The sequence below is a fragment of the Halichoerus grypus genome, chromosome 14, assembly GCF_964656455.1.
Source record: "Halichoerus grypus chromosome 14, mHalGry1.hap1.1, whole genome shotgun sequence".
NCBI lineage: Eukaryota > Metazoa > Chordata > Mammalia > Carnivora > Phocidae > Halichoerus > Halichoerus grypus.
The window spans coordinates 74,110,121-74,123,180 of record NC_135725.1 but is presented as its reverse complement, the minus strand read 5'-3'; the positions used below and the strand labels follow the sequence as shown (position 1 = coordinate 74,123,180).

The following is a 13,060-nucleotide window of genomic DNA, read 5'->3' as shown; positions in this document are numbered from 1 at the left end:
CCTCTTTCCCCAAATTGATTTTTGTGGCTCCAAAGATATACCTGATGCTTAAAGCAGTCCAACTGACCACTGAGCTTGTGCAATTTGAATTTAAGGCATGCCCACTCAACATTACAGACACACAAAAATGGGTATTAGTTACCCCAAAAGTAGGACTGACACTAAGATGAGCCATGCGAAGAATCAGGAATGATGTAGACCAGTTTGATACGCTAGAAACAGCACTGGAGTAGGCAGGTCTAGAAAGTCTGGGTCCCTGTCCAATCTCTGACACACTCACACTGTGTGATTTAGGGCTAACCATTTCCGTATTTGAGACTTAATTTATCTGTAAAATGGAAGGACTGTACTGGATGATTAGCTCTCCACCTAGGGTTATTTTGTGGTCTGTTTACAAAATGCTTCTTATGTCATTTTAACTTGACTATAGCCTTATGTCCAGGATCAGTAACTTATCAAATAAGGAAGCACTCTGGAAAAGGATGAAAGGAAATGGATTTGCGAAAGACTCCTATCTGGTTTCTAAATTATTTTTCAGAAACTCTAAAACACACGCAAGTTGTTATTATTGTTTAAGTAGGCTCCACACCCAGCATGGAGTGCAATGTGGGGCCTGAACTCAACGACCCTGAGATCAAGACCTGAGCTGAGATCAAGGGTCAGATGCTTAACCGACTGAGCCACCCAGGCGCCCCGTAACATACACATATTATTCAAGGGAGGTTTCCTGTAGGACCAAAGTAAGCATTGTGTATCCTTACCTTGTAGGTAGTTAAGAGGAAGATGATTATGTATCATAACCATAACCATTCAGTACTTACAGCAGGAAGAGGTGCTGGGTTTCCAGATTCTTTGTCACTGTCTCTCATGTGAGTGTCATCTCTGAATACCACCTGGTGAGGGTGGCTTACTCACCTCCAGCGGTATTGATGACCAAACCAGAAAACAATAGCTCCACATTCTTGAAGCCGAAGTAGAAGGTCATATGCTGCCAGTAAACCAAAAACAAGTCAGTTAGACAGGATTGAAGATTCTAAATGAGAATTTCAGGTAAAGAAGCTGAGAGCATTTAATAGTATCAGATCTGGATAATAAGAGACATTCACTGAAGTGGCAGACTTTCTCCTTCATTACTACCACAGACACTCCACAAGCACTCTCCCTTGCTTTCCCTCCAACCTTCTCTCTCTCTCTTTTTAATTTTAATTCCAGTATAGTCAACATACAGTGTTATGTAAGTTTCAGGTGCACAATGTAGCGATTCAACGATGCTATACATTCCTCAGCGCGTATCATGGTTTAAGTGTACTGTCTTTTTCTCTTTTCTATACAAAGCATGAATACCAGAACCTAATTCAGAAAAGGGTCAATTCTGAAAGGAAGGAAGACAGAAGAGTCCTAGAAATCCTGGTTCTGGTGTGACTCTGAAATTAACCTGCCACATGATCTTGGGCAAATCACTTGTCTTGTCTTTGTCTGTGCTTTTCTTCCTGGGTAAACTGACCTTTAAAGATAATAACCTGCCAGACCTAAAACTCGATTATTTCTATGACCCAAGTGGGTGGAAAAGGGTAGCCTCTCCCGTAGCACTCACCATCATCATGTTGCCCATTCCCCCGCCATGGGAGTGGGAGGCCGAAGTGGTTGGATGATGGTGATGAGGTACTGTTGTACTGTTGTAAGCCATGTGGCTTGTCTCCTTATGGTGGGAATGGTCCAGGTTTCCAGGAAAAGTTGAGTCAGCAGGAGATTCTTTTAAGAAAAAGAATTATACATAATAACTTCACGATATAAAACCTTGATTTTTTTTGAGAAACATTTTTTAAGTAAGCTCTACGCCCAACATGAGGCTTGAACTCATGACCCCGAGATCAAGAGTCACATGTTCTACCAACTGAGCCAGCCAGGTGCCCCTAAAATCTTGATTCTTTTTTTTTTTTTTTAAGATTTTATTTATTTATTTGACAGAGAGAGAGATAGCGAGAGCAGGAACACAAGCAGGGAGAGTGGGAGAGGGAGAAGCAGGCTTCCCGCCGAGCAGGGAGCCCGATATGGGGCTCAATCCCAGGACCCTGGGATCATGACCTGAGCCGAAGGCAGACGCTTAACGACTGAGCCACCCAGGCGCCCCTAAAATCTTGATTCTTTTTTTTTTTTTTTTTTTTTTTTTAAATTTATTTATTTGACAAACAGAGAGAGACAGCGAGAGAGGGAACACAAGCAGGGGGAGTAGGAGAGGGAGAAGCAGGCTTCCCGCCAAGCAGGGAGCCCGATGCGGGGCTCGATCCCAGGACCCTGGGATCATGACCTGAGCCGAAGGCAGACGCTTAACGACTGAGCCACCCAGGCGCCCCTAAAATCTTGATTCTTGATAACTATTTATTTATGTGGGATTTCATCCAATACGATTACCTCTGGAGATTGTGGCACAAGGGATTTGCACCTAGGGTTTCAGAGACCTAAGCCTTATTCTGCAAAGTAGTTCCTTTAATAGATATGTTCAATGTATGTTCAAATTTAAATCTAAGATAAGGAGAAGAAAAGTAGTTTCTTTGGGTTGCAGGTTTCGAAACAGACAATTTGTAATAGTGGACAAATTGATGCCATTAATGAAATTTAACTGCTCTAAGGCTTTCTAATCATAAATGTCAGTAGATAAAATGCAAGTGCTTCAAATAATTCACCTAATTGGATGGCCTGTGTTCAATCAAGATATTAAGAATACATTTTCACATACAGGACAACCAGCCTACGGCTAATTTAAACTTGAAGAAAAGGTCTATTACTGCCCTAGGCAAGCAGTGTGCTCAGAAGATACAATTTCAATCCTAGCTCAGCATTAGCGCTAAGAACACTGAAAACAAGGTATAAATTGAATGTTCTATATTAAATTAAGTCCAGACAACTGTACATTCAGCCTTGTGTCTTTACTACCACATCACTGCTTTACTGCAAAAGTTCATCTGGGACATAAACCAAGGAGCAAAAACTCCTGTAGCTGGGGTGGGGGTGGGGAGTGGGAAGCTGAAAATAGAGGTGTTGGTGGATTCTCTTTACGTGTCCCTTGACTCCAGTTTGTGGCGGAAAGAGTGCTTTAGAAATTCCCAGAAGGGGGGTGCCTGGGTGGCTAGTTGGTTAAGCTTCTGACTCTTGATCTCAGCTCAGGTCTTGATCTCAGGGTCGTGAGTTCAAGCCCTGAGTTGGGACTCCATGCTGGGTATACAGTCTACTTAAAAAAGAAAAAGAAAAATTCCAAGTAGGTATTCATGTTCATGAGCCTGAGTGTGCCTCTCACTCACTCAATCAATATTTATCAAGCTCCTACTATGTGCCAAACTCTGAGCTAAGTGCTAGTAATTCAGAGAGTAAGACAAACAAGGTACCTCATGGAAAGAGAAACAAGGAAGTAGAGTAAACAGAACAATTTCATGGTGTATGATTAGTGGGACGAAGGAAACAAACAGGGTAAAATGGCAACATTACTAAGAGGTGGAGAAAAGGCATACCTTAGGTAGGAAATCTATATAGATCCAAGGAGGCATGTATAACTTAAAAGCACAATTATTCAGCCATCTATTTTTCCCTCTTCAAACTCCCATCTCATGATTCTATGAGAGCAAGCTCAAGAAATAGGCTTGAATTTCCAGCAAAGGATCAAGGCAAAGCATCAGTTAGGGATAATCAAAGTTCAACTGTGAATATAAATAACTTTCATGCCAGACACTATATTACTTCGTAATTATAGAGCTTGACAATCTGGCATTATTAATACCATGGACATAAAGGACATATATAATAGGGTCCTTGTCCATAAAGTTTTTATAGCAAAGGATAAAAAACAACACACAAAAATAATCAACACGACAGCACCCATAAAATTTCAATGATGGGAAAAATGGTAAGTGGGCAAAAGTTTTCAGTTAAAGAATCATGGTAGAATGGAGAGATCCCTGGTGTCTGAGTGATGATAGATTATGGTTTTTGAGCTAAGCAAATGCAGCGAAATAAGAATAAAAAGACTTTTGCCAGCCAGGAAGACTGAGAACACATCCTCATGAAGAGACTCAAGTAGAAGTCACAATTTGTTCTCTTCCAGTAAGAGTTTGGAAAGTGATTATAGCAAAAGAAAACCATAAGGATAACTTTATTTCACATTATCAACCTGAATCCTCGCCATAAATTCAGTGATTACTTGCAGTGTCTTCTGGTGTAAAAGACTGAGGGAGATACAGAGATGAACTAGACATAGGGTCTTCCCCCAAGAAGCCTCAAGGCTAAAACCTAAAAGGGGAAACCGAACAGTTGTAATTTTTCATTTTGGGCATAAGAAGACATGTAAAAGGCAGTTTAAAAAGCAAGATCTTAGCACCACAAATTACTTAAGATTTGTAGCCTTAAATATCCTTGATTAATTTTCACATATTCTTCCCATTGACAGTTTTGGTTTTTTTTTAAGATTTTATTTATTTATTTGAGAGAGAGAGAATGAGAGAGCACATGAGAGGGGTTAGGGTCAGAGGGAGAAGCGGACTCCCTGCTGAGCAGGGAGCCCGATGCGGGACTCGATCCAGGGACTCCAGGATCATGACCTGAGCCAAAGGCAGTTGCTTAACCAGGCACCCCCCATCGACAGTTTTTAAGACCTATAGTTTCCTAATTGTTCAGGTACTTCATTACCAGTTAGAGACACCTGCTAAATGGAGGCATGTAATCAAATCTCTTCAGACATATCGCTGGCCCAATAATTCATTTGTACAAATCTTAAGAACACCTTTCAAAGTATGCACCTGTTCTGAAGTGTCATCTTTATAGGATAAATTTCACATTCAAATATACTAGGAAATAGAGCAGGAATAGAATCTACTTCTTTTCATTGTGAGTGGATAATGGTTTTCTTGTAATGGAATCCTATGCAAGGCTTGCCCAATAGTATATGAATAGGAAGGTACAAATCTGGTGGATTAATGTGCAAACATGTACCATAGGCACATATTCAAACCAATTCTGGCAAGTCCTTAGGCTTACTAAAAGTCTGTTCCAGGAAAGATGCCATGGGAATATGCCAAACTCAAATGAAATATATACACAACTTATTATTAAAGCATAAAAATAAAAGCAATTATATTCTTTTCTCTTCCTACTTGACTTTCCAGTGATGTGCCCTATGTATTTGGATAACTGATCTTCTATAGCAATCAAACACCCCTAACTCATTCTTTCTAGAAGAGAAATTCTACTTACAGGAGGTAATCTGGCAGTTGGTTAGTGTTAGTCTGCTTCCTTCGATAGCTTTAATCTAAGAAGATCCAAGCTCAGCTTCTTCCAGAATAAAAATGGGTATTGAAGTGAGAATAAATCAGAAACAGCGACATGGCAATACCATTTGCTGTTTCAATTTATAATCTGAAAAAAATGGTTTGATCATGAGCTGTGCTCTTTTTTTTTTTTAAGATTCTGTTTATTTGACAGAGAGAGACACAGCGAGAGAGGGAACACAAGCAGGGGGAGTGGGAGAGGGAGAAGCAGGCTCCCCGCGGAGCAGGGAGCCCGATGCAGGGCTCGATCCCAGGACCCCGGGATCATGACCTGAGCCGAAAGCAGACGCTGAACGACTGAGCCACCCAGGCGCCCCTCAAGCTTGAGTTTCTATGGAATTTAGTTCACATAGAATAGCTAAGAAGTTGATTTCTCAGGAAGGCTTTACACTCTTCAGTTCCTAGGGAATAATTTATCTCATCTTCAGTTGGGTACTTAAGTCGGCTACATGTCAAGTTGTTTGTCTCGCCCTGAACATTATTAGATCTGGAAAACGAGATGGCACATTCCACAGTGCACGCCATGTAGCTTTGCATTTCATTCTCTCTCCCCCTTCCCCTCACTTAGTAAGAATTGTGCAGCATTTATACAAATAGGTTCCAAAACTTCCCTGTATTAAAGGGTCTAATTCCTTCTCCGCTTACTTCTGAGGCTCATCAAAAAAGAAGTTTCCTCTATTCCTGTCCACCTCCCACCTCCCAACACAGGCACGCTATAAAGCTTAACTAGAGGACCGGATTGTTTGCAAAGTCTAGCATCTTTACCAAAATAAACATGAGTTTATGAACAGAAGTTAGGAAATTGGCAAGAAGGCTGAATGCTGATGCCCATCCTGAGTCTTAACACTGACCTTACTTTTAATAGTTTATTCTAAACGTCCAATTCTTTATTTTCCTGGTGTTGCACAATGATGGATAAGAAACGGTAATCCATAGGGACTATGGAGATTAGACCCCCACAAAAAGACTACACAGAAGTGGTCAGACATCTGCCACGTGGTCCCTCTTCTCTAGCACAGACAGATAAAATCTAGAGCTTTACACAATTCTTTTGGAGACTACCTACAGTTTCCTGATAAGGAAGATTAGGAAGAAAGTTTTTCTTCTTACAACGACTAAGGTCAGGTTCCTTTTTAGATTTGTAAAACCATTAAACAAAGGCAAATATGGGGGTGCGGGGGTGGCTCAGTCCTTGAGCATTTGCCTTCGGCTCAGGCCATGATCCCAGGGTCCTGGGATTGAGCCCCCCGTCAGGCTCCCTGCTCTGCGGGAAGCCGGCTTCTCCCTCTCTCACTCCCCCCCACTTGTGTGTTCCCTCTCTCATTATGTCTTTCTCTGTCGGATAAATAAATAAAATCTTTAAAAAAAAAAAAAACAAAGGCAAATCCGTCTGGTTGCTCTTCTGCTCTCTGCAGTCATTACTTTTTTTTTTTTTATTTTAATATTTTATTTATTTAGGGGCGCCTGGGTGGCTCAGTTGGTTAAGCAACTGCCTTCGGCTCAGGTCATGATCCTGGAGTCCCGGGATCGAGTCCCGCATCGGACTCCCTGCTCAGCGGGGAGTCTGCTTCTCCCTCTGATCTTCCCCCTCTCATGCTCTCTGTCTCCCATTCTCTCTCTCAGATAAATAAATAAAAAATCTTTAAAAAAAAATTTTATTTATTTATTTCACAGAGAGAGACACAGTGAGAGAGTGAACACAAGCAGAGGGAGTGGGAGAAGGAGAAGCAGGCTTCCCGCCGAGCAGGGAGCCCGATGCGGGGCTCGATCCCAGGACCCTGGGATCATGACCTGAGCCAAAGGCAGACGCTTAACAACTGAGCCACCCAGGCACCCCTGCAGTCATTACTTTTATTGGTGACTTATAAGCTTTAGGCAGGCACAGATAGGCAAAATTCAAGGTCACAGACAGTATACTACCATAAACAGGGATTCATGCTTATGGACTATGTTCTCATGATCAAGCAACCAGTTCAACTGGACTAATCCTGCCTTTTGATGACCTGCGCAGGGTCAGCAGATATTCTGAGAAATAGCTCTGGCCTTGTTTCAAGTGTCCCTGTAGGTGAACTTTAAAATTCTCTTGATGGCTTTATGAATTCCACATTTATATTGTCCTTTGGGGAGGGAGGCAGTAAAGGAGATGAAGAAGTAAAGAGATATAATGCATTAATAAAATAGGGCTTAGGTATCCCTCCATCACTTGGCATTCCAACCCAATATACTTGAGTTGTTTTGGAAAAAAAAAAAAAAAAAAGTAGTAGCTCCCGGTAAATGGGAGGGGGAATATAATATGATGAATATATAGGGGGTAGACCCTTCCCCTTGAAGGCTATGATGTTGTTCCACTCAAACCCTCTGCCCTGGCCTCACTCTGGTACTCCAAACTGACTGGCAGAAATTTGGTAATAATTGTATGAATGTAACCACACAACTCTTTGGATATTGTAGCTGCCCTTCTTTGGCCTGTGTCTTTCTTGACGTACAGTGATCATAAAGATACGTAGTGTTACCAACTGTATTTACAAAAGGTAGTAGGCTTAGGCTTACACAGGTTCTCAGCCAGAATTGTCAGAAACTTATGAAGTTCCGCCCCATTGATGTACTAAACACAGTCAGTAAAATGATGCAGTAGAGGTAGAGAGAAAATAGGTCAGGTCAATAAGAAAAGAAGTGTAAAAGACCCTAAAATCACTCACACACACACACACACACACACACACACACACACTTCCCCCCAGATTAACTTTGGCAGGTGATGGGAGATGACAGGGCACTTGCTATGACTGTAGGTTTATAAAGACAGTCAGAATTTAGGAGTGTAATGGCCAGAACCCCACCACCATCACTACTATTACTACCACGACAAAAACTAAAACACTTAGATTTTTATCCTTTTCAAAATTCTTCGGAGTGCCTGGGTGGCTCAGTCAGTTAAGTGTCTGCCTTCAGCTCAGGTCATGATCCTGGGGTCCTGGGATCGAGCCCCACGTCCGGCTCCCTGCTCACTGGGGAGTCTGCCTCTCCCTTTCCCTTCTGCCCCTCTCCCAGCACGTTCTCTCTCTCGCAAATAAATAAATAAAAATCTTAAAAAAAAAAATTCTTCAATAAAACAAAGGCCACTGTTTTCCCTTCTAACTTTTTGCCTTTGTTGATAATAAAAATAACTCCCAGGGATCATCCACAATGAATTCTCACTTCTTTTTCTTCACGGCCATGGCGGGGCTGATACGAGAAAATGTTGATAGAACTGGCGAAGAATTAATGTTGTGATTATTTGCTGATTTCAATATTATTTTCTTTTTCTTCACCATCTACCAAAGTGAGCTCTACTGCTTCAGATAGTCTGAGCACGATTCCCTGAAAGCACTTTTCATGGAAAGAAACCAAACTAGGCACGGTCCACATCCTCAAACAACAGCAGAGTCTATATGACTGACTTACTCATGTATCAGACTGATGGGCTCCACCACAAGCAGCCAACAGTCATAAAGGGGAAAACTACTTCAAACAATTACATTTAAAACTTAAAGAGCCTTCATTTATGAGTGGCCAGTGATCTAGGCAAACAAGAAATGTGGCATGGACTGACAAGTTTTTAGAAAAATAAAAGAGCAGCTATGAATTAGTGAGTAGGTCTTTCACTGAGAAGTTCCTGACTAAGAATATCTGTGTTAGTAAGAAAGGATGATAACTCAGGAGCTGCCCTGAGTTCATTCTAACTATCCACAGAAAAGACAGACAGCAAACTTGTAATTTGATTCTAATCAGATTAAGACAAGCACTTTGTTTCCAGATACGGGTTCAAGGTCACCCCTATCATATATTTCATCTTTCCACGTGTCCAGTCCACCTCATTAAGCTGCTCAGACTGAGCAAGGTAGATAAGAAGCCGATGGGGCAAGACAGGTCCTGGAGGAACCCATTACATGGAGAATTATCCAGGCAGGGAGGCCTATCATTTTCAAGAGAGAGCATGCTAAAGACAAACTTAATTTTAATTTTTTAAAAAGATTATTTATTTATTTATTTAACAGAGAGAGAGAGAAAGAGAGAGAGAGAGAGCACACAAGCAGGGGGAGCTGCCGGCAGAGGGAGAGGGAGAAGCAGACTCCCCTGCTGAGCAGAGAGCCCGATGCAGGGCTCAATCCCAGGACCCTGGGATCATGACCTGAGCCGAAGGCAGATGCTTCACCAACTAAGCCACCCAGGTGCCCCAACAAACTTCATTTTTAAACTGCCATTGTCTAATCTCTAGATCACTTACGCCTCTGGGCAAACATGAATGGACAATGCTATTACCATGTAAGCAACAAAATATAAAGGAAAGAGAACAAGTTTAAACGTGAAAGGGATACAGGTGATAAATGCTATATTGGGCAAGTAATTTTATATTTTATAGCTTCATTTTCCTTAACTGTATAAACACTGAATTATATGATTAGTCAAGTTTCACCCAGAGCTAAAACTTAATTCTACATTTTTTTAGGTCAGGTTCCAGGAGAATAGAATGCTTCTCTATCCTTATCCTTACTACTGGATTGTAAGTTCTAAGTTTTAAGATGTTATTTATTCATTTGAGAGAGAGCAAGCAAGAGCACAGCGGAGGGGAGAGGCAGAGGGAGAGGGAGAAGCAGACTCCCCACTGAGCAGGGAGACCGAGGTGGGGCTTGATCCCAGGATCCTGAGATCATGACCTGAGCTGAAGGCAGATGCTTAACCATTTGAGCCCCCCACACGTCCTGACCCTGTCTTACTTATCCATGAATCACCTGCATTTTCTAACATCCTGCACACAATAGTAAATGCTTGCTGAAATGAATTGTTTTTCTCTGCATAGACATAAGACAGACAAATCAATTCCTTAATCTGTTAATGAGACACTGGACAAACCTCAATTTTCTCTCTGCCACCTTAGTGAGTCTGAAATGCTATATAATAATATTTGATGGATATGCTTAGAAATTATTCAATAGCTCTATATTAGAAGTAGCAAAATGCAGTTGATATAGATAACATAGACAAGTTGAACTTTTTAAGACTTGGAAGGGAATTACAAATTCATCTAGTTCTACTTATTCATTTCATGGAAGCCTAGAGTATGAAACCACAAAGTGCTTGGGAGAATCTAACATTTACATGTTCTGGCCTCATTTGCCTTCATAAATACTTTTATGAAATATTTGTTTGGTGATGAGTGTGAAGAGATTGTAAACAAAACACACCTGTTTTAAAAATGGACGAAAGGAAAAAAATATGGAAGAAAGGAATACACTGTTGACCCTCAAGTGACCTGAAATGCCAAATCTAGATCCTTTATATGAATCAAGTCTCTAGGGCACTGAACCTGGTTAAGTGCCACTTTCTAGAAAGGGACAGTAGAGAAAATAGACCAAACTAAGATAAGTCCAACATGAAAATAATTTTACTCTGCACATCTACCCAATGAATAACTGTGTGGGACCTGAACAAATGATGGGGGACGAAGCAATGGCGCTTCCTTTCTATAAACCCAGCTCTGTTATCTTTTTTTTTTTTGTAAGATTTTTATTTATTTATTTGACAGAGAGAGCACAAGCAGGGGGAGTGGCAGAGGGAGAGGGAGAAGCAGGCTCCCTGCTGAGCAGGGAGCCCAATGTGGGACTCGATCCCAGGACCCTGGGATCATGAAGGACTCTGGGATTATGACCTGAGCTAAAGGTAGACGTGTAACAGACTGAGCCATCCAGGCACCCCCCAACTCTGTTATCTTATTTTATCTCCACAATCTCTCTTCTCAGAACCAGAGGCACAGGGAGCTTAAGCAATCTGTCCAGTGTTATTCTAGAAAGCTGTGGAGGTACCTTCGCTAGAACTTACCTATCCTCACTCCCCACCCAGTACGTATTCTCTGTTAAACTTGCCTTGCTATTTACCCAACGTCACAGTTTCGTGTCCATTAAAGGTCACGGTTTTGATCACTTTTCCTAATCCCAAGTATATGAGAAGTTCACCCAGTTCGCCTCTGGTTTTTGCCATCAGCAATTCTAGTACAAACATGGGTTTTCCTTTTTTTTTTTTTTTTAAGATTTTATTTATTTATTTGAGAGAGAGAGAGAGAGAAACAGCATGAGAGGGGAGAGGGTCAGAGGGAGAAGCAGACTTCCCACTGAGCCGGGAGCCTGATGTGGGACTCAATCCCAGGACTCCGGGATCATGACCTGAGCCGAAGGCAGTCGCTTAACCAACTGAGCCACCCAGACGCCCCATGGGTTTTCCTTTTTTTTTTCCCCCTAAAGATTTCACCTATTTATTTGTGAGAGAGAGAGAGCACAAGCAGGGGGAGAGACAGGCAGAGGGAGAAGCAGGTTCCCCACTGAGCAAGGAGCCTGATGCGGGACTTGATCCCAGGACGCTGGGATCATGACCTGAGCTGAAGGCGGACGCTTAACCCACTGAGCCATCCAGGCGTCCCTACAAACATGGGTTTTCCTAACAGTATCCTCTACCCCATTTATCCCATGTGATACACCTAAGACAAATTAACCTACCGAAGACATGGCTCTACTTATCTGCTCAAAAAATACCACTGCTTACCAACCTCTCCCTTGTCTATTAACTTCCTCGTTCTGAGATCACAGATCTCTAAAATAAAGGCCTCAACCTACCTTCCTGCCTGCACATACTTGGAGTTCCAGTCAAACGAGTCCAATAGCCAAAACTTGGAACTGGACAAACCCCACGCTTTTCTGTCTGGTATCTTTGCTCACATTGTTTCTTCAGGCTGGAATGCCCATCCTTACCATCTCTGATGCAACAAACCCTTTATCTTCCGAGGTCTCCTGCTAAGCCCTCCGAACATTCAGAGCACACTGTGCCTTTCCCAATAACCCCAGCTTGGATTAGGTCTCACAAAATACCCTGAAATGTTGTTATGATCTTTTCATTTGGGGCCTATTTCGGTCATCACATTGATAGAATGGTATTGAGAAAAGGTAAGAGAAACACAATTAGGCCTGGAAAGAGATGCATGAGCCATTTCTTCAACTATATGCAGACCACCTGAAATGGAAACCTGAGTGCACTGTCCCTTAATTGGTGGGTCATAGAAATCTCACTAAGAATTGGAAGGACCTCAGAACGCACTGCATGGAGCTCTTCAGTGATATACAAATTCTGTAATAATTGTTTGAACACGCCCAGGGATTTGTCAGGCTAGTGTGTTGCTTTCTTCTAGAAATATAAGAAAGCAAACACTCTCTTTCCAGACAAGCCAAGTACAGAAGATGTTCTGCAGGAATCTGAATCTTCCTATTTGATGGTGATGATGTTGATAATGGAACCAGTGCTCAAAGCTAAACCAGTATTTGTACTCCAGGTACTATTTACATACATTCCTGAAGCTGTAATTTGCATTTTAGGCTCTACTCCCCTGAACTAACAACTGTCTGCAAAGAGAAACCTAAGTTATCTTTAAAAAAAAAAAAAAAGATTTATTTACCTATTTTAGAGAGTGAACAAGCGAGTTGGGGGAGGAGTAGAGGGAGAGAATCTTCAAGCAGATTCCCCACAGAGCATGGAGCCTGATGCAGGGCTCGATCCCATGCCCATGAGATGATGATCTGAGCTGAAACCAAGAGTCAAACACTCAACCGACTAAGCTACCCAGGCGCCCCAAGAAACCTAAGTATCTTTTTTTTTTAAAGGATTTTATTTATTTATTTGAGAAAGTGAGAGAGAGAGAGCATGAGCAGGGGCCAGAGGGA

General features: G+C 41.8%; 1 protein-coding gene across 3 annotated transcripts in view; it reads right to left on the bottom strand.

Annotated features, from left to right (window-relative positions):
- The window catches only part of SLC31A1 (solute carrier family 31 member 1), a 39,048-nt gene that overhangs the window by 5,905 nt on the left and 20,083 nt on the right, over positions 1-13,060 (bottom strand). For all 3 annotated transcript variants that reach the window (XM_036121979.2, XM_036121977.2, XM_078061632.1), the window contains 2 exons: positions 1,595-1,752; positions 916-988 (listed from right to left, as the gene is read on the bottom strand). In XM_036121979.2, coding sequence (XP_035977872.1) covers positions 916-988; positions 1,595-1,687 — 166 coding nt within the window. In that variant the 5' untranslated portion in view covers positions 1,688-1,752. The remainder of the gene's footprint in view (positions 1-915; positions 989-1,594; positions 1,753-13,060) is intronic.